The 22,152-nt window shown below is 41.2% G+C and overlaps 1 protein-coding gene across 1 annotated transcript in view; it reads right to left on the bottom strand.

Moving 5' to 3' along the window:
- The window catches only part of LOC132818488 (pappalysin-2-like), a 487,615-nt gene that overhangs the window by 154,117 nt on the left and 311,346 nt on the right, over positions 1-22,152 (bottom strand). The window contains exons 13-14 of the mRNA XM_060829547.1: positions 4,980-5,193; positions 4,032-4,197 (exon numbers count right to left, since the gene is read on the bottom strand). Coding sequence (XP_060685530.1) covers positions 4,032-4,197; positions 4,980-5,193 — 380 coding nt within the window. The remainder of the gene's footprint in view (positions 1-4,031; positions 4,198-4,979; positions 5,194-22,152) is intronic.

The following is a 22,152-nucleotide window of genomic DNA, read 5'->3' as shown; positions in this document are numbered from 1 at the left end:
ATTAAGAATCTGCCTGAGCTTTAATTACTCATGCGGATTCTGCCCCCATAGTTCTCTGTGGCAAGGAATTCCAAAAAGTCACAAACAAATCAGAAAGAATAGATTGCTCCTCGTCGCAACTCTTAATCTGGCATCTTTGTTTTGGAAACCAGGCCCTCGATCTTAGACTCTCCTGTGAGGGGAACTATCTTCACAGCAGTTACCCTGTTGATATCTCTCCGTAAACTGTATCTCTCTTACATCTTGCCTTTCCACATTTTTTGTGTGTTTGAAACTTTGGGTCGAGTACACTCATTTCCTTCCTCCCAAGTGATTAAAATATGTTGGAAACAGCTGCAAGCCCAACACTGATATACCTTACGGAACCCCACTGGTCACAATTTGAAACAGAACCCCTTATTTTCAATTTCTGTTGCCTGCACATTAGCCATTTCTCTATCCACACCAATGTGCTAACTTCAACACCAAGGGCTCTTAGGATTTTGCTATTGCGCAGGTCTTTTGCCTTCTGTCTTTTAGAGAGTAGCACGAGGTGATAAAATATGTGTCATCAGGGTAGAATTCTTTGAGGAAGTAACAAGCAGGAGGACAGAGAAGAGCCAATGGATGATATCTACCTGGATTTCAAGAAGGCCTTTGACAAGGCGTCACACAGAAGGCCACTGAGTAAGATAAGGGCCCATGGTATCAAGGTCAAGTTGCTACAATGAATAGAAGTTTGATTGTCTGACAACAAGCACAGATTAGGGATAAAAAGTTCCTTCTCAGGTTGGCAGCCAATGACAAGTGGTGTTCCACCAGTCTCCCCATTGGGACCACAACTTTTCACTTTATACATGAAGGAACTGAGGGCATTCTGGCTAATTTTGAAGAAGATAAAAAAGGTAGGTGGAGGAACAGGTAGTACAGGTGTATTGAGGAGGTGGGGAGGCTGCAGAAGGATTTGGACAGGTTAGGAGAGTGACCAAAGAAATGGCAGATGAGTACAACGTGGGAAAGTGTGAGGTCATGCACTTTGGTAGGAAGAATAGAGACATGGACTACTTTCTAAATGGGGAGAAAATTCAGAAGTCTGAAGTTTAAACAGACTCAGGAGTTCTAGTCCAGGATTCTCTCAAGGTAAACTTGCAGGTTGAGTTAGTAGTTAGGAAGACAAATGCAAAGATCATTTTTATTTTGAGAGGACTTGAATATAAAGAAAGGAATATACTTCTGAGGCTCTAAAAGGCTCTGGTCAGACCACACTTGGAGTATTGTGTGCAGTTTTGGGCCCCATATCTCAGGAAGGATGTACTGTCTCTGGAGGGTGTTCAGAGGAGGTTCACGAGAATGGTCCCAGGAATGAAAAGATTGAGGACACTGGGTTTATACTTGGAGTTTAGGAGGATAAGGGGAGGTCTACTTGAAACATACAGAAAACTGAATGGTCTGGTCAAAATAGATATTAGGAAAATGTTTCCATTGGTAGCAGAGACTAAGACCCAAGGGTATAGCTTTAGAGTAAAGGGAAGACCTTTTAGAACATAAATAAGGAGAAACTTCTTCAGCCAGACAGAGGTGAATCTATGGAATTTATTGCCACAGAAGGCTGTGGAAGCCAGGTCACTGAGTATATTTAAGACTGACTTAGATAGGTTCTTGAGTATCCAGGGGACCAGGGTTATGGGGAGAAAGTGGGAGAATGGGGTTGAGAAACATATCAGCCATGATTGAATGGCGGAGCAGACATGATGGACTGAATGGACTAATTTCCACTCTTCTCACTGGGTTTTTGATTCCAGCTTTAGTCTTCTTCCTAGTTAAAGACAGTCTGACCAAGTCAGAGCAATGAAACATCCAGTCAACTTGACTTTTTTGTAAAATGCCTGCTCAAAAGGAGTTGAATGTCAAGATTCACATCAAGAAGTAATGGGAACTACTGTAACATCCAGAAAACCTGGAACGTGCCTGACAAAATTAGTTAATAAAACATTTTGCAAGTTTGTACTAAAACTAATGACTATTTGTGGGACTTGACAAGCTTCAAACAACTTTCAATAATTGAGTCCATTCATGAAATTCATTTTCCAATTTTCATCAGAAAATGAGTCAATATGGCAGACCACTGGGTTACACAAAAGAGTCACTGCAATTTCCTGAAAAAAAGGCAAGTCTTCCAACACATTATTAGAAGACGAGAGAATTTTCTTGTTCTCCTGGCTTTACCACAATCATGAATAAACAGATAATTAGTTAAATGCGGTATGGGATGGTGCGGTGAGCAAACTGGTTGCAGTTTTGCCCAATGTGACAATGGTGACAACATTGAACATCCTTGATCAGTTTTTAAGTGCTTTACAATGTCCTGAGGTTAAAAAAAATCTCAAGATAAATACAAGTCCTTTGTGTCTATGGACCTAGTCAGAATTATTTCAGAATGAAAGCAGAGTGGGAAACTATACATTCGCAATTTAAAATGTTGTGTAATCATTCCTATTCCCATTTCAAACACTCTCAGCCATAAATCACTTACTCGGATATACATTATGAACTACTAATGTTTCATAATATGAGCTAAATCATGATTGACGGAACACAATAAACATTGAAAAGTCGACGTTTATGACAAATGTTCAAGTCATTTTGAATAGTTGTTATCAAAACCACATGCTACTATAGATGGGCCCTCAAAATAAAACTGAACCAAAAGGGGACATTTTATTCCAGACAGTCCTAAGAGACCACAATTGAATTATGCAGTCACATTGGGATGTATCTGGAAATTTTATATGAAATGGGATGAAAGGAATATTCATTGTCAAGAGGGGATGCAGAGCAGAGCTGTGATTTACTTTTGTATTAAAATTCTTCTGCATTGCTTGAAATTTAAGATAAATATAACTCCAATGTTCCTGTTTTGTGCTAACCTTGATGATTATGGTCATTGGTCCTGAAGATTTAGTGCAGACCATTAGCCATTGTGCCAATGGATGGAGCAGTGGATATTCAAATACATTAAAAGCCTATTTGGATCAATGAAGATGTCAAGAATACCTGAAGAGAAATAGCTCCAAAAAGATGCAGTGCTTCAGGGTCACATTGGGAAGGAGTGAAGAACATTTTGTTTCAGTAATAATGTGTGCAAACTTTTTCACGTGGTTGTCACACAACACACAGCTCAAATCTTTTAGTGCCTGTACAGGAAGGCCTTCCTTTCTCATTCACCAAGTCATTCCAGCACAGACAGAATCCATTTAACCCATCACGTCAATGTTGGGTCTCACTTGAGCAATCCAATCAGTCCCATTCACCTCGTCTATCTGCACAGTCATGGAGTCATAGAGATATACATCATGAAAACATATCCTTTGGTCCAACGTGTCCATGTCCTGCAGGTTTAATTCTGTCAATGACTGATGCAATTTCCTTTTGAAGACTTCCATCATCACCACCTCAGTAAACAGGTTTCAAGCCATTACCACTTCACACTAATCCCTGCACTCCACACCTCTTCCCATCCGGAGGAGAAAAACTCCACCTTCTAGAACCTAGCCTTGGTGCGAAAATCCCTCACTCCTGGAACCAGCATGGTAAATCTCCATACCCTAGTTTTGGCAGTGTCAGCTCCTGTCTATAGTGAATTGTCAGTGACTTGGATGGTAAGCCAGCCTCATGGGCATCTTGCCTCTTTGCTGGGCCTTGATTATGCAGCGGGTGACGAATGAGTGTGTTGCAGTGGATTTGGCAGCTCAGCTGACTAAGATGACTGGCACAGTGCAAGCTGCCCTGTACAAGCCCTTTTACAGCACTGCATATCATAAGATTTGGAATGTCAGACATTGGAAGGTATTACGAGGAGGTCTTGTAGAGCTTGCAGACTTTTGATTCCTGGGATCAGTGCTGACTGTGATTCAGTTAGGGTTTAGCAGCTGAACCCGTTGAAATGATACCACTGCAGTTAAGAATGCCCCAAAATGTATAGCCATATTATCTAACTCCATTGGTTAACAAACATATCTCGATTACTTTTGACAGATGCATGTAACACATACCTGAAGAGGAGCAAGGTGTTTGCCACATATGGCCTTCAAAGCCAACCCTTTAGCACAGGCGACAAGGCATTCCATTTGCACGCCATTATGTACAGTGCAGTTCACAGCTGCGTGCATCACTGGCAACTTTTCACACTGCTCTTGATCATAGGAACATTGCACACAACTGTAACAGAGATGTGTTAGCACAGTAAAACATGAAGATTTTTTTTTAAACTGCTCTGCTTCTATCTGACACATTCAATGAGTGGTGGAACTTGATGAATTAGCATCACAAGGAACAAAAGGAAGTAAGTTTGGTTTATTGGTTTGGAGAGTTAATGAAAGCCAAGTAAAAAGCACCACTCTGCTGTTGGCCTTAAAACAATTTTAATCGAAAGGTCAAATCGAAATCTCGTGTTAAGCTTTCGGTTGACTGTTGGGATAAGCTAAAGTCTCCACTGGCTGATTCAGATCGAAGAAGAAACCATGCAATTCAGGCACCTTCCCTTTATTCAAACTTGTCAGAAAAAATGGAATGATTTTCATGAACTCTGTCACTGTGCATTGAAACAAATCAAGTCCGTGGGACTGGGTAGTTCAGGGTAATAAACACTGGACTGTAATGTTCATATTTAGGTATATACCCGACATGTGCTGAGGGGATGACAGTTTCCTTTACCCAGGAGCTGTAGGGATCCTCATTAACAAGAGAGTGAACAGAGGCCACAAAAAACACCAGCAATGTTTGATTAATTTTGGCTGGCATAAGAAAGGAGAAGCCATCACACAACTTGGGAGTTCTTTGGGTACCCCCTGCAGCAAAGTATTGAGCGTTAACTTGCATCCAACACTAGGCCCAGCTTGAGGCACATGATGCTTTCATAAGATACTGGCAATTCCTCAACTTGTGAATTTTTGAAAGGGACTCAGCTGTGAATATTTCATCTAGAAGTATAAAAGTAATACCTGTTCTTGTGTTTCTTGTATCCTTCTTGGTCAACACAGTTGGACAAGGCAATGGAATTGAAAAGGCTGTACGTCCGCAGAGCTATCCCAGAGACAGCTATGAGTGGGGAGGACAGGTTCAGCAGCATCGAGGCCGTCTTATAGAAGGGGAGGTTGTGCTTGTAAGTGACATTTATGATCAGTGGGTTTCTCTGGCAGTTCAGTGCGTGAGTACCTGCAATCCAATAAGACACGTGTATTAAAAAAAACTCGAGTGAACAAAAACATATACTGCTTATTTCAACTCATCATGTTTGTCAAGAAAGAATCTTCCAGAAAATGCTAAGCTTGACACGACTGTAATCAAAATTAAATTCAAGTATACACATTCAATTATTCCGAATCAACTGGTTGATGACTAAGTGTTTCTAACGTCTGTTGTCTTCGACATTATCACTAACAGTGTAATCACCTCTGCCTTCTCAGGGGGCTGACTTTCAGTCAGGGCGAACAAGAATAAACAACCTACAAGTTTTGTGCGCACTTCTATATCCTACTTTTGCATAGAGACCATCAAAATCCTGTGAATATTGGAATTCTGAAATAAAAACAAAGTGCTGGGGAAGCTCAACAGGTCTGGTAACATCTGTGGAGAGAGAGTTGACAGTGAATCCAATAGCTTTTCTTTGACTCTGAACAGGAGTTATCAGACTCAGTGTTGACTCGGTTTCTGTCTCTACAGAAGCTGCCAGATCTGATGAGTTTCTCTATCACTTTCTGCTTCAGTTTCAGAGACCACACATAACCTGCCACCTGCCACAAATCTTTTACCTATATGTGAGCTTCCAGGTGAACTTGGAAAATTGTGCTTGCCAGCACCTATGACAAAGGGGCATTCTCTCATAAGCAGATGTGTCAGGCTGGGGACTGGATAGATATCTTTAAGTAGCAATTAGCATCACTCTGAGGCAAGATCAGCTTCCTTGACAATGATTAAGAGGCTTAACATTGATTCTAGGTTGTCTTTCCTTTGTTGCTTTATCGAATAATTTTTCCCTTGGTCACTCAAAGAAGAGAATGCAGGTTCTCAGCTCTTGGGATTTTGCCAACATATCTGTACCTGACCTATGGGAAATGCTCAGATACTCAATTTCCAGGCCCTCCCTTCATGTTTACACTCATTCCTGCAGTACACTGGTTAGTAGAACCCAGGATTGCAGTGGCACACACGAGACCATAACCAATGCGGTCAAAAATATTGGGTGGAAAGACAGCAATTGGAATCGATGGTACCCATCTCTGCCTGGAACTTAATCCTAATATATGACTGAACGTAAAAACAACTTAACCAGTACATGCTCATATCAACAAGTTCCCAGCATACTTAAGCAGAATGTGTATCTCTCAAAGTTATCTTAAGATTCTGAACAGCTCCAACAGTGATGCCACTGGGAATTAGTGTTTCTGAATTTTTCTTCCTATTGTTTTGTAATTGATGGTCAAACTATATGCAAAAAAAAAACTGTTCTCCTGTCCTTGTTTCTGAGGGCTGGATTTCCACTGGATTGGTCCACACCTTTGGGCAGTGGTTTGTCGCTGTCTTCTGGAGAGTCTCATGCTCTTACTGCCTGGACCAACAGGAATGAACCACAGATTGATTATCAAACTGTATGGCCAACCACATTACAAATGCACTGTCCATGACCATCAAGTGCTGGTGTGGGACTTGAACCTTGATCTCTGGTCCAGAGGTAGGGAGCTCACGCCCAAGAGCAATGATGGAAGCAAATAAATTGCACCAAATACAACAGATCCTGTCCATGCCTGTCTACACTACAGCAAGTATGGCAAGGAGCTTAATCTCCCATTCCTAGTCAGGGATACTCAATCCAGAAAGCAATTGAGGTCAAAATATTGGATGTTTACAAGGAGTTAGACATTATTCTTAGGACTGAAGGGATCAAGGTAGGCTATGGAGAGAAAGTGGGATGATCAGCCATGACCATACTGAATGGTGCATAGTTTGAAGAGTGAAGGAACCTACTCCTGCTCCTAGTTTGGATGGTTCTTGATTTCTTTGTAGTTTGTTTCAGTCTTGGCTCAGTGGTAACTGCCTTGATTTTTAGCAGGAAGATCATGGGCTCAGATCTACCTCCAGAGATTTGAACCCAGATCTAGGCTGATCATTTGCTTCCAGGCTCAGGTTGTGCATTAGCGTCTTCCTGATGAAGTGTTACATTAAGCTCCCGGTTTCCCAATTAGATGGGCGGAAAAAAAAAGAGGTCATAACATTATCAAACGAGCTGGAGCATTCTCCAAACGTCCAACTCTTATCCCTCAACTTGGTCATTCACTTCGTCACTTTCTGTGGGGATCTTGCTGTGTACAGATCGGCTACCATGTTTCCTCGCCATTTCAACAGCGGTCACTCTTTCAAAAAGCTCTTCAAGGGACCATGAATCATCTGCGGATGTGCAAGGTGTCACATAAATGCAAATTATTTCTTTCCCCACTAATGCCACCACCTAAGCCAAGATCTGCCAGGAGTTGAAGTTAGGCCTCTCCTGCTCTGCAGGATATAGTTGCACACCAGCCAAAGCATCTGTCAAGTGCGCCTTCAGGGAGCTGGAACTTATTTTTAAACTTGTACTTTTACAGCCCTTTCGTTGCCAGTTATGTGACTGAATGAATTTAGCGATGGATTTCTGAGCACTGCGTGAATGTTCTAAAGTAGCTCCAACAACAGATCACTGACAGCATAAATCATTGCTCCTCCATGAAGTGCTGCAATAAAACACACGAGTTCCATGAATTGCCTTCATACGTGCACGAACATTCGATCATCCCACTTTAACAGCTTACTTCCTTGTGGCTGTATAAATTGAACCAGAGGAGGATAAACCTTAGTAAGTGACAGACTGTGCTGAATGGCCTCGGTGAAGTCTCACCAGCTGAATACTCATGGACTGGCCCACACTAACTTCCATCCACAAATAATTGTTTAGCCTACTTTATTAGCTATTTGTCTCTTTGGGAACAAGGGTAGTGCAGCAGTTGCATTAGGCTGCTGGTGTTAAATTCCAGAAAACTACTTGGTGAAGGATGATACTGGAGCCAATCTTTGCTCAGTCTTATGCTTATTTGCAGAACGCAACAGTATATGTGCATATCTCTTAAGTCAATTTTACCAGAATTTCAGTAGGTGTCTTTTTTTTTAATTTTCAAAATCAATTTGTTTGAATGTGTTGTGATGCACTTTTGTGGCCATCACACATGAAGTGGGACTTGACCCCCAGACTCTCTGGTTCAATGGAATGGTACCATTGCACCGCAAAATGAATGTTATTTTAGTTTTTTTAAAAAAAAAATCAGACACGCTATGACACATCTGCAGGGCAGGAAGGACTTGAACACAGACCTTCAAGCCTACATTAACACTACGCTACATTTGTGCTCAAATAAAATAAAATCCCAAGTACTGCCTTCCAACTGCATGTAATGCAGCACATTAGATGTATAATGAACATCAGGAATGTCAGTGTGTGGGAATTTGATGATTTGGAGAAAGTGGAAATTTGGGATTGCTTGCCTTACAGCAGAGAAGCAGACATGATAAGGAATTTAAAAACGATTTTATCACAATTCTTTATAATTCAGTAGCAGGAGGATTGGTACACAGACAACATGACTGAAAATGCTTGGCAAACATGGGAGATGAAGTTTTTTTTATAGTTAGTTATGAAGTTCTGGAATGCATATTCTAAAAGGATGATTTAAGATTCAATGGTAACTGAAAAATAAAAAGGACAAAAGTTAATTGCCTTATGGATAAGAAAAGAAAGCAGGCAAGTGGAGACTAATTAGGAAACCCTTTCCAGGAATTGGCAGAAACACTGTTGGTCAAATTACTCTTCTGCGTTGTGCAATTCAGGAGGGCATCAATGTATGGCAACCTTTTGCAAACTCTCTATAGCAAATCTTACTCTTACATATCTAATCATTGTTCTACTCTTTTGAATCTCAGTTATAAGTCTGTCATTCCTCGCTCTGTTCTATTACACAAATGCACTTTGCAATACAGGTATGATCTGCCTGTATTGCACACAAAACAGAACTTTTCACTGTACAGGTAATTCTCCTATTGTTGCATTCCAGCAACTAGAAAATCACTTCATAGGAATAATGGAGCCTATGGGAAAAGTGGGGTTAGGGGCAGACCAGCCAAAAATAACACTCACAAATTGCTCAAAATTCACCCAAACACTTAGCACAGGTTGGATAAAGGTCTAAATCATATTTATTAACAAAACAAAAGTAAATTTAACACACTACATTGGGAAAATATGGTTAATGCAGGGACAGAGGGTCAGCATCATCACTGACAAGTACAGTTGCGGTTGCAGAAGTGGATGGTTGTGGTCGATTGTCTTTTGAATTTTTTTTTAAAAAAGATTACTTACAGTGTAGAAACAGGCCGTTCAGCCCAACAAGTCCACACCGACCCACCGAAGTGCAACCCACCCAGACCCATTCCCCTACATTTACCCCTTCACCTAACACTACGGGCAATTTAGCATGGCCAATTCATCTAACCTGCACATTTTTGGACTGTGGGAGGAAACTGGAGCACCCGAAGGAAACCCACACAGACACTGGGAGAAGGTGCAAACTCCACACAGTCAATCGCCTGAGGCGGGAATTGAGAGACAGCAGTACTAACCACTGTGCCACCACGCGGCCTACGGTTTCTTGGGGGTTTGTTTAGACTGTGATATGCAGGTACAAGAACAAATTAGAAAGGCAAGTAGCATGTATAGGGGTAATGCAGTCCTACAGGAATTATACAGAACATATACAGAATTATACAAGAATATTAGTGTCTCAGACGGAGAGCAATGGACATTCATTAGTTTAGAAGTTGGTCAACGTATAGTACTGTACTATACCTCTCTCACATTCTGACAGCAGCTGACATTAACACATGCACAGAATGAAGCGTGGGAAACTTTCGCCGCTGGAACCATGCTATTGCAAACAGAGGTAAGCATTCTCAAAAATACCATTTCCTAATTCTTCAGCGACGTTATAACCAAATCGCCCGGCTGAAATATGCTTTATGCAAGAACTACCTGTACCTACGTACATGTGACAATAATAAATCAACTAATAAAATTCAATATTTGAGAGATCCTCAAGATTGTGTCACACCCAATACAGTTTAAAATATCACAGCAAACAACAGCGAAATCCCAATGATGTGTTATGCAATGTTACAGTAAAAGAGTCTGCACCAGATGTCTAGGTTATAGGGTTTTTCTGAGTAAATATATTAATGTGTGTCTGTGGTGGATCAGAAGGTACCAAAGAACAGTATTTGTTAAGAAGTGGTCGATTAAACAGTGTTATTGAGAGGGAGCAGAGTCAGTTTCAGAAATTAAATATCTCTGAGGACACCAGTATGGGAACGGGATAATGTAAAACGCTGGAAACATTCAGCAGATGCAACAGAGACAGGACCAAAGGTGGCATTTCAGGTCGATGACTTTTCATCAGAACTGGGCACACATGAAGGATTTAACAGGTTTAAAGGACGTTGATTGTTCTAATACAATGAAGGATAGCAACGGGTTAAAAGGAAGACGTTTAAAGTGCATTGGGAGAATTTTCTTGTTTCTGGCCATAAACTGGAATGAGGTGCAAACAAGGAAGCAAGTATCAATAGGGAATCGTATAGGAAACAGTGATAATAGGATCAAAGGCTTAGGTTAGCTCTGGAAAACAATAAAAGATGCCTATTTCAGTAAAAACACCTAACTATGGGGCAATTTCAGGAGGTCAGGAAAGAGCACGCTCCGTTAAATTGGAACACAAGGAAAACGAGAAGAGAATGTCAGAATCTCTCTAAAAGAGATTGTTTGGGTACAGTCAAGATGCACTGACATGAAAGAAAAACCAAAGTTCCCGTGAGGGCAAAAGAGATCAAGATATATCGATTGAATAAGATCTACTCATGGCTAGAATGGAATTTGCAGTGGGAGGGAAAGATTCACTAGCCATGGTCCATGTAGATACCAATGAGACAGTTAAAACTAGGACAAAGATTCTGCATTAACAGCATGAGGCAATAGCCATGGGAAAATTAGCTAATAGTAACTATAATTAGTGATGAAAATGTTACTCAGAGGCTGAAGTGGGAGATGTGGGTCCAATTTGTGGGACACTACCACCCGCAATAAAGGAGTTATGCCATCGAATCTGCACCCGAATCTTGCTGGGCCAAGTGTTCTTGTGAACTGCATAATTAGGAACATAGAAGCGATTATAAAGCTAAAGAATGGAGGCAAGGGATCAAATGTGGAAAGATGTGTTACACCAAAGAGTGCAGACCAAGTGAGAGAGGAATATGCTGATATGGGAAAATGACAGCCAGAGAATAATGGGAAGTCACAGAAAAACCCTCCGAATAACCAACCATTGAAACATACACATTACAAAGAAAACTAAAAGCTAAAATGAAAGGCTCTTTTGTTTATGAATGCTATGCATATTCAGATACAATGGACAGAGCATATTGATCAGAAAGTCACTATGTAGATGTGACTGCGGAATGACAAAGATTGGGTCTTGAATATTGAGAGGAATCAGACATTCAAGATGAATAGGAAAGCAGGTAAAAGTAGACAGGTAGCACGGTTAATCAAAGGTGGCAGTCACAGAGTCAGAGATGTACAGCACGGAAACAGACCATTTGATCCAACTCACCCATGCCAACCAGCACTTGTCTCATATCCCTCTAAACCTTTACTATTCATATACCCATCCAGATGCATTTAAACGCTGCAATTATACTAGCCTCCACTGCTTCCTGTGGCAGCTCATTCCTTACATGCACCACCTTTTGCGTAAACAAGTTGCCCCTTAGTTCCATTTTAAACTTTTCTCTCCTCACCCTGAACCTATGCCATCTCATTCTGGACTCCCTCACCCCAGGAAAAATACCTTGTCCACGTCCCCTCCTGATTTTATAAACCTCTGTAAGGTCACCCCTCAGCATCCACCATCCCAGGGAAAACAGCCCCAGACTGTTGAACCTCTCCCTGTAGCTCAAATCCTCCAACACTGGCTACATCCTTGTAAATCTTTTCGGAGTCCTTTCAAGTTTCCCAACATCCTTCCAATAGGAGAGAGACCAGAATTGCATGCAATGTTCCAAAAGTGGCCTAACCAAATATCTGTACAGTTACAACATGATCACCCACCTTCTATACTCAATATTCTGACCAATAAAGTATACCAAACAACACCTTCACTATCCGGCCTACCTGCGACTCCACTTTTAAAGAAATATGAACCTGCACTCCAAGGTCCCTTTGTTCAGCAACACTCCCAAGGACCTTACCACTAAATGTATGAGTCCTGCTCTGATCTGTTTTTCCAGATAAATGTAGCACCTTACATTTATCTAAAGTAAACTTCATCTGCCACTCCTCAGCCAATTGGCCCATCTAATCAAGATCCTGTTGTACTGAGGTAACCTTCTTCTCTGTCCACTACATCTCCAATTTTAGTGTCAAACTTACTAATTATATCTCCTATGTTCACATGCAAATCATTTATATAAAAAAGGATGAAAAGTAATGAACCCAGCCCCGATTCTTGTTGTACTCCACTGGTCACAGGTCTCCAGTCTGAAAAACAACCCTTCATCACCACCCTCTTTTCTACCTTCAAGTCAGTTCTATACCCAAATGGCTAGTTCCCTTTGTATTCCATGTCATCTAACCTTGCTAACCAGTCTCCCAAGAGGAACCTTGTTGAACACCTTACTGAAGGCCGTATAGATAACGTCCACACTCTACCCTCACCAATCCACTTCGTTACTTCTTAAAAAAAAACTCAAAGTTCTAGACACATGATTTGCCATGCACAAAGCCATGTTGGCTATCCCTAATCAGACCTTGCCTCTCCAAATACATGTAAATTCTATCCTTCAAGATTCCCTCCAACAACTTGTCCACCACCAATGTCAGGCTCACTGGTCTATAGTTCCCTGGCTTTTCCTTACCATCCTTTTTAAACAGTGGCACCACATTAGCTAACTCTAGTCTTCCAGCACCTCATCTGAGACTATCAATGATACAAATATCTCAGCAAGGGGCCCAGCAATCACTTCCCTAGCTTCCCACAAAGTTCTAGGGTACACCTGATCAGGTCCTAGGGCTTTCTCCACTTTTATGCATTTTATGACATCCAGCACCTCCTCCTCTATAATATGGACATTTTTTCAAGATGTTACCATCTATTTCCCCAGTTTCTATATCTTCCATGTCCTTCTCCACAGTAATCAGTGATGCAAAATACTCGTTTAGTCTCTTCCCCTCTCCTGCGGCTCCACCCATAGGCTGCCTTACTGATCTTTGAGGGGCTCCATTCTCTCCTTAGTTACCCTTTTTTCCTTAACATATTTATACAATCCCTTTGGATTCTCCTTAACCCTATTTGCCAAAGCTATCTCATGTCCCCTTTCGGCCCTTCTGATTTCCCTCTTAAGTATAGTTCTATTGCCTTTTTACTCTTCTAATGATTCACTCAATCTCTGCTGTCTATGCTTGACATACACTTCCTCCTTTTTCTTAACAAAAACCTCAATTTCTCTAGTTATCCAGCATTCCATACACCTACTAGCCTTGCCTTTCACCCAACATGAATATACTGCCCCTGGACTCTCATTATCTCGTTTTTGAAGGCTTCCCATTTTGTAGCTGTCTCTTTACCTGCAAATATCTACCTCCCCCAATCGACTTTTGAAAAGTTCTTGCCTAATACGATCAAACCTGACCTTCCTTCAATTTAGAACTTAACTTTTAGGTCCGGTCTCTCCTTTTCCATCACTATTTTAAAACTAATAGAATTATGGTTGCTGGACCCAAATGGTCCCCCAGTGACATCTCGGTCACCTGCCCTATCCTTTTTTTGGAGGAGGGAGGTGGAGGGAGTGCTATAATACAATCCCAATAAGGTGATCATCCCTTTCTTAGTTTCACCCAAATAACTTCCCTGGCTGTACTTCCAGGAATATCCTCCCTAAGTACAGCCATAACACTATCCCTTATCAAAAATGACACTCCCCCTCCTCTCTAGCCTCTCTTTCGATCCTCCCTATAGCATTTGGACGCTGGAACGTTAAGCTGCCCATCCTGTCAATCCCTGAGCCACATTTCTGTAAATGCTATGGTATCCCAATCCCATGTTTCTAAACATGTCCTGAATTCATTTGCCTTCCTTGTTAGGCCTCTTGCATTGAAATAAGTGCAGTTTAACTATCAATCCCACCCCTATTCTCTGCTTTGTTCCTGCCTGCCCTGACTGTTTGACTCACTCCTTTTCGCAACTGTACTAGTCTCAGATTGCTCTCTTTCCACTATCTCCCTGGATCGCAATCCCCACCTTACTTATTTAAATCCTCCTGAGCAGCTCTAGCAAATTTCCCTGCCAGTATTAGTTCCCTTCCAATTCAGGTGTAATCCATCCTTCCTTTATAGGTCACTTCTACCCCAGAAGAGATTCCAATGATGCAAAAATGTGAACGCTTCTCCCCTGCACCAGCACCTCAGCCATGCATTCATCTGCTCGATCTTCCCATTGCTACCCTCACTAGCTCGTAGCACTGGGAATAATCCAGATATTACTGTCCTTGAGGACCTCTTTTTTTAAAATTCCTGCCTAACTTTCTATATTCTCCCTAGCTGAGGTATTCGTATAATGCTTTTCAGATAATGTTTCGGAGCACCACTTTCTGGAACTGACTCAAGCGTGTAATGTGACAGGATTAATTATTCACCTCACAGTAAAGGCTGCAGCCTATAGTAATCATAATGGTAATCACAATATGACTGAATTTTATATCTAGCCTGAAGGGGAGGGGATGACTATGTGGGCTTGAAATCTGAACTGGCGAAAGTGTACTAGGTTAGGGAAAAGATCAATAGACATTTAAGCGAATAATTCAGAAGTATATTCCTAAAATACAGAAACCTCTAAAGGGAGGACACTTGTGGTTAACTAAAGGGAGTTAAGGAAAGCATCAAACTTAAGGAAAAAGCATTTTTCTACACAAAGATGAATGGCATATTACATAACTGTTCAGTGTATAAAACATAGCAGAGAATGATTAAAAACTCGAGGTATTAATCACCACAATAAATTTGACACTCAGTGAATTCAACAAAGAAAGGCAGCAAGTATTCGTTAAAATCAGAAAACAAAGACTGAAACGGTGACAATGTGGCAGAGAAGGCTCGTTCAATTCAAAAGTTCACCCCTGTTTTTCTCTCTACACACTTGCTGCCTGATCTGCTCGGTTTCGCCAGATCTCTGTTTTTATTTCAAGTCTCCAGCATTCATAATGGATGTGCCTCCATTTCGGCAAAGCCAAAGTGTTATTAGCAACTAACACAAAAGCAAGGTACTGGGGAGACTGGGCAATCGGAAATGAAAATGGAAAATGCTAGAACTAGTGCTGGAATGATGAAAGGTCATCGATCACGAAATGTGAATTCTGTTGCTCTTTCCCAGGTGCTGCCTGAGCTGGTAAATATTTCCAGCATTTGTTGTTTGTATTTTACAAATTCATTTGAGTTTTGTGATACGATAATTAAGAGAATGGATGAGAGTTGTTGTAAATAGGCCAGTAAGTTCCATAGAATAAACTTGCTAGTGAAGCCTGCAGGACAAGCTGGTCAGTGGCATTTCAGGAGACAGGAATTTATAGAATACTGGTTAATGCTTATTTATTGGACTGAAGCGGGTAGGTTCCTCAGGAGTCAGTATTAGGACCACTGCTTTTTCTAAATCTTATTAGTGAGTAGATTGTGGACAACTTTAAAATTTTCAGATGACAAAACAACCTTGATCATCATGAAGGGTGAGGAGGATAGCAATAGACTTCAACAGGACATAGACAAGCAAGCATGATGGACAGAAAATCAGCAGATGACATTTAATGCAGCAAAGTGAGGCTGAACCTTGTTTCTTTAGTTTGGTTCAAAAAGGGATGAACGTAATTGGAGAGATTTCTGCAGCAAGTCCAAGCGTGGTTTCTCATGTAATTTCCCAAACTTGCCTCATCAACTACATGCCCCAGTCTCTATTTTGGCCCTCATGTCTGATTCCAGCCCCACCTGACCACATGCCATACCTGGAACAACCCATCACTGCCGAGATCTCCTGGAATTCTCTGCATCTGGGCCATCTGTAAAGCGCCAATGTGTACTAGCTGGGCCAGTGATACCTGTCTAGAGTTGCCCTGCACACTTCCTGACATTTGCCCTGAGTTTGGCAGCCAGGGGCAAAGCGGCACCCCACTACGTGGGCAAGGTCATGGAGTCTCTGCTGGAACAGGGTGGCGCAGAGGCAGGGCCTCCTTCTCCAGCAGGACCAGCAGTGCAGGCTACAATACCAGACCATGCCAGCCTGCTCAGAGGCTGCCAGGCACCTGCAGCACTGTCAGTTCTCTGGAGGAATGACCCACCTCCTTCAGTACTGTGCAATGTCCTTCTCCACTTCAGTGTAGATGCCACCAGCTTTTACCCGAAGGCTCATGAGCTCTGCTACTCTACTTCAATAAAGGCTCATTTTCTACCACTCTCACTACTGCCTTCCACAGCCAAATTCTTGCCTACTTCCAAAGACCTTTCACCCCCTTGCTCAACAAGAATCTATCCACCACTGCCTTAAAAGTATTCAAAGACCCTGCTTCCACCAACTTTTCAGGAAGAGAGTGTTCCAAAGGCACACGATTCTCAGAAAAAAAAAATCACCCATTTCTGTTTTTGGGGAGCGTTGCTGAACAAAGAGACCTTGGAATGCAGCTCATTGTTCCTTGAAGTTGGAGTCATAGGTAGAAAGGATAGTGAAGGGGGTGTTTGTTATGCTTGCCTTTATTGGTCAGAGCATACTGTATAAGAGTTGGGAGGTCATGTTGCGGCTCTACAGGACATTGGTGAGGCCAGTTTTGGAACATGCATTCAGTTCTGAGCTCCCTGCTGTAAGAAAGATGTTAACAATCTTGAAAGGGTTCAGAAAAGATTGACAAGGACGGAGGGTTTGAGCTATAGGGAGAGGCTGAATAGGCTGAGGCTATTTTCCCTGAAGTGTCAGAGACAAAGGGGTGACCTCAGAGGTTTATAAAATCATAAGGGGCATGGATAGGGTGAATAGTCAAGGTCTTTTCCCCAGGGTAGGGAAGTCCAAAACTAAAAGGCACAGTATTAAGGTAAGAGGGGAAAGATTTAAAAGAGACCTAAGGGGCAACTTTTTCATGCAGAGGATGGTACATGTATGGAATGAGCTGCCAGAGGAAGTGGTGGAGACTGGTACAATTCCAGCATTTAACAGGCATCTGGATAGGTATACGAATAGGAAGGGTTTGGAGGGATACAAGCCAAATTGTCGGAAATGGGACTAGATTAATTTAGGATATCTGGCCAGCATGGATGAGTGGACTGAAGGGTCTGTTTAATCACAACACTATATTTTTAAACGGTGAGCCCTAGTTCTCGATTCCTTTGAACAGGAAAGGTCCTCTCCACGTCCAACCCCTTAAGACCTCTCAGGATCTAATGTGTTTCAATCAAGTCTCCCCCTACTCTTAATTCCAGCAGATACCAGTCCAACCTTTCCAAGCATTTTATATAAGTAAACACATCAATTCGAGGTATTATTCTGACAAAACCTTCCCTGACTGGCTTTCAATACATTTCTTCTTAAAAAAAGGTGACCAATACTGTACGTAGTACACCAGATGAGGTCTCACCAGTGAACTATGTGACTGAAGCAAAGCATCCCAGTTTTGCAGTCAACTCGCCTCGTGCTAAACTCTAACATTCTAGCAGCTTCCCCACATACTAACCTTGTTTTGATTTATGCACAACGTCACCCAAGAGCTCTGCAATTTCTCACCCTTTAGATAATATGCATCTTTTTAATTCGCCCAGGCAAAATGGACAATTTCACACCTTCTGACAGTGTACTCCATTTACCAAGTCCAAGGTCAGTCAGTTAACCCATTTATATTCTTTCTGTCTTACATTTACATCAATTTTCAGAACTGACCACTCTACCCATCTGTGTGTCATCAGCAAACATGGAAACCAAAGCTTCCATCCACTCATCCAAATCACATAATCTTCACTAATGTTCTTTAGTGCAGAACATTCGGCCCTTATCTGGTCTGGCCTAAATGTGACTCCAGCCCAACAGCAGTGTGCTTAACTCTTAACTATTCCCTGGGCTATTAGGGATGGGTAATAACTGCTAGCCTAGCCAGCAATGCCCACACCTGTGAATGAATAAAAAGTAGAAATATTTCGTCAAATTATAATTATACAACCTCAGTCTTTATCTCCAGCAATATTTTCCATCTAAAGTGAGAGGCTGAGTGCCAAGATAGCTTTTACCTTGGTCAAGTATCCCATCATGCAGCAGTGTGCCAAGTTCTTACTACTTCCACACTGATCCTTGTGGTACACCACATGTTACATCTTGCCAACATAAGAAAAGAACCATTTATGCCTACTCTGCAATCTCTTAGCCAGCAAACTTTCTATCCAAGCCAATATGCTACCCTTTAAACTGTGAGATTTATTTTCCACAATAACTTTTATTTGACATGTTATCAACTGCTTTCCGAAATCAAAGTATCCAGAGCATGGGTTACTTTCTCAAGGAACCCTAATAAATTGATGAAAAATGATTTCCTTTTCACACAGCCATGTTGACTCTACCTCTATCTCAAATTGAAGTGCCCTACTAGAACCTATTTTATGAATACTTCTGGCATTTTCTGAAAGGAGGTGTAAAACTGACTGGCCTGTAGTTTCTTGGATTCATTTCCACTTCATTTTAGAATAAAAGGAGTTACATTTCATATCTCCCAATCTAATAGAATTTTCCTTGAATCGAGGGAGTTTAGAAAATGAAAACCAATGCATCAACTACCTAACTAGTCATTTCTTTAAGACCTTAGGATGAAGTTCACCTGGATTGGACACTTGTTAACTTGCGTCTCCAACAATTTAATTTGCTGGTAATGGCCATTTTCTTGAGTTCTTCCCTCCCCTTTCAGTCCTGATTTACAGCTGCTTCTGGGATGTTACATGCATCCTCCATAATGAAGCTTGTTGCAAGTCACCTGCTCAGTTTATTTACAACTGTGTTTTCCATGATCAATTCTTCAGGCTTACTTTCTATAGGACCAACACTTAACTTCATTAATTGTCATTATTTTTTTTCATGGAATGGTCAAAATGGAATTTTGTTCTTGATAACAAAGGGATTAGAGCTTAAAAATAGGGAAAGCTTATTACAACTGTACAGGGTGATCGTGAGGCTGCACCTGGATAATGTAGAAAGCTTTGGTCCATGTATTTAACAAATGATAGGGAAGGCAATGGTCTTGTGGCATTATCAGTGAACCAATAATCCAGAAACTACTAATCAATTAAAATAAATCTGGAATTACAAAAGGCTTTTAAAGATGGTGCAAGGCATGTTAATCTTTTGCCAGATATCCAACGAGTGACAAGTTGTTCCAGGTATGGTGCATTATAAAATGGGATTGGAATAGAATGTGATGAATGTTATAGATTTAGTGTTATAGTTAATGATGCACTTTTCAGTTTGAGAATGAGAAACCTGGGTCAGAAAGAACTGTGCTAAACATATAAAAAATTAATCACATTGCAACAAGGGCAGATTTGGCAAGAGTAGACCAGAAAAAAAGTTTAGCAGACAAAATGTCGATAAACAATGACAATGACAGACATTTTAAAAAAAATGTTAATGACTCAGCAGAGATAGATTCCAGAGAGGAAGGAGGGTAAGTATGTAAGTAAGCTCGCTGAGCTGGAAGGTTGGTTTTCAGGCATTTCATCACCATACCAGGTATCATCATCAGTGAGTGTCTCTGGTGAAGTGCTGGTGGTATGTCCCGCCTCTCTACTTATAGATCTTGGTTTCTTAAGGTGGGTGATGTCATTTCCAGTTCTTTTTTTTCAAGGGAAGGTGGATAGGATCTAAATTGATGTGTTTATTGATGGAGTTCTGGTTAGAATGCCGTGCCTCTAAGAATTCTATTGTGTGTCTTTGTGTCACCTCTCCTAGGCCATGTGTGTTGTCCCAGTCACAGTGGTGTCCTTCGTTGTCTGTACGTTTGGAAACTTGTGATAGTGGGTCGTGTCTTTTGTTGGCTAGTTGGTGTTCATGTATCCTGGTGGCAAGTTTCCTCCTTGTTTATCCAATGTAGTTTTTTTTTTACAATTCCTAAATTATGTTAGTTTTGCTGGTAGTATCTAATGGATCCTTTAGGTTCATTAGTCACTGTTTAAGTGAGTTGGTAGGCTACCATGATGCCAACAGGCCTGAGTGGTCTGAAAGTAATGTGTTTTTTCTGGTTTCTGAAATTATATAATCAGGGAAGTTAAGGATAGCATCAAATTGAACAATAAAAGTGTGGTAAATCAGAGGACTTTATGAAGCCTCGAAAAAATAACGAGTACGAAGAAAATAAATTATGAGAGCAAACTAGCAATTAACATAAAATGAACAGTAAGAACTTCTTTAAAAACTGAGACACCAGTGAAAATTGGGCCCTTACAGAACAAGGAAGTACTAATGGAGAGCTAGGAGACTATAGAAGATTGGACAATTACTTTGCAATAGTCTTTATGGCAGAGACTACTAATAACATTACAGTTAGTAAACAATCAAAGGACTAAAGGGGGGAAAGAAATAAAGATAATAACTAGATCTACAGAAAAAGTATGAGGGAAGCTAATTGGGTTCAAGGGTTCCATTCTAGGATTTTAAAGGATGTGACTACAGCAATAGTGGATGCTTTGATCCTGGAAAAATCCCAGAAATGTGCAAAACCAACAATGTACCACATTTATTCAAAAAGGAAGACCAAATAAAAAAAAACAGGTAACTGTCCACTGGATACTGCCAGATGATTGGAGGGTAGCAAATGTTATTCCCTTGTTCAAGAAAGGGAATTGGGATAATCCTGGGAATTACAGAACAGTCAGTCAGTCTTGTGTCAGTGGTGGGCAAAGTACTGGAAAATATTGAGAGACAGGGTTTACGATTACTTGGAAAACCATAGCCTGATAAGAAATAGTCAGCAAGGCTTTGTGAGGAGTCGGTCATGCCTCACAAACCTTATTGAATTCTCTGAGGGTGTGACAAATCACGTTGACGAAGGTAGAACAGTGGATGTAGTGTACATGGATTTTAGCAAGGCATTTAATAAGACTCCCCATGGTAGGCTCATTCGGAAAGTAAGGAGGCATGGGATACAGGGAAATCTGGCTGTCTGGATACAGAATTGGCTGGTCCACAGAAGACAGAAGCTGGTAGTAGATGGAAAGTATTCACCCTGGAGCCCGGTGACCAGTGGCGTTCCACAGGGATCTGTTCTGGAATCTCTGTTCTTTGTTATGTTTATAAATGCATTGGATCAGGAAGTGGAAGGGTGGGTTAATAAGTTTGCTAATAACACTAAGATTGATTGAGTTGTGGATAGTGTAGAGGGCTGTTGTAGGTTGCAACAGGACTGTGACAGGATGCAGAACTGGACTGATATATGGCAGATGGAGTTCAACCTAGCAAAGTGTGAAGTGATTTATTTTGGAAGGTTGAATTTGAATGCAGAATACAGGGTGAAAGGCAGGATTCTTAGCAATATGGAGAAAGAGGGATCTTGCGGTCTACATCCATAGATATCTCAAAGTTGCCACCCATGTAGACAGGGTTGTTAAGACGACATATGATATGATAACTTTCATGCGGAGGGGGATTGAGTTTAAGAGCTGCAAGATTATGCTGCAGCTCTATAAGGCCCTGGTTAGACTGCACTTGGAATATTGTGTTCAGTTCTGGTTGCCTCATTATAGGAAGGACGTGGAAGTTTTAGAGAGGGTGCAGAGGTTTATCAGGATGCTGCCTGGACTGGAGGGCTTGTCTTATGAAGAAAGGTTGAGGGAGCTAGGGCTTTTCTCATTGGAGAAAATATGGATGAGAGGTGACTTGATAGACATGTCCAAGACATTGGCTATTCACTCTATCTATGTCTCTCAAAGACTTTTTCTTAGGGTGGAATGGCTATCAGAAGGGGTCATAATTTTATGATAAGAGG

This window comes from Hemiscyllium ocellatum, chromosome 9, assembly GCF_020745735.1.
Source record: "Hemiscyllium ocellatum isolate sHemOce1 chromosome 9, sHemOce1.pat.X.cur, whole genome shotgun sequence".
Lineage (NCBI taxonomy): Eukaryota > Metazoa > Chordata > Chondrichthyes > Orectolobiformes > Hemiscylliidae > Hemiscyllium > Hemiscyllium ocellatum.
This window is presented reverse-complemented; position numbering and strand designations above follow the sequence as displayed.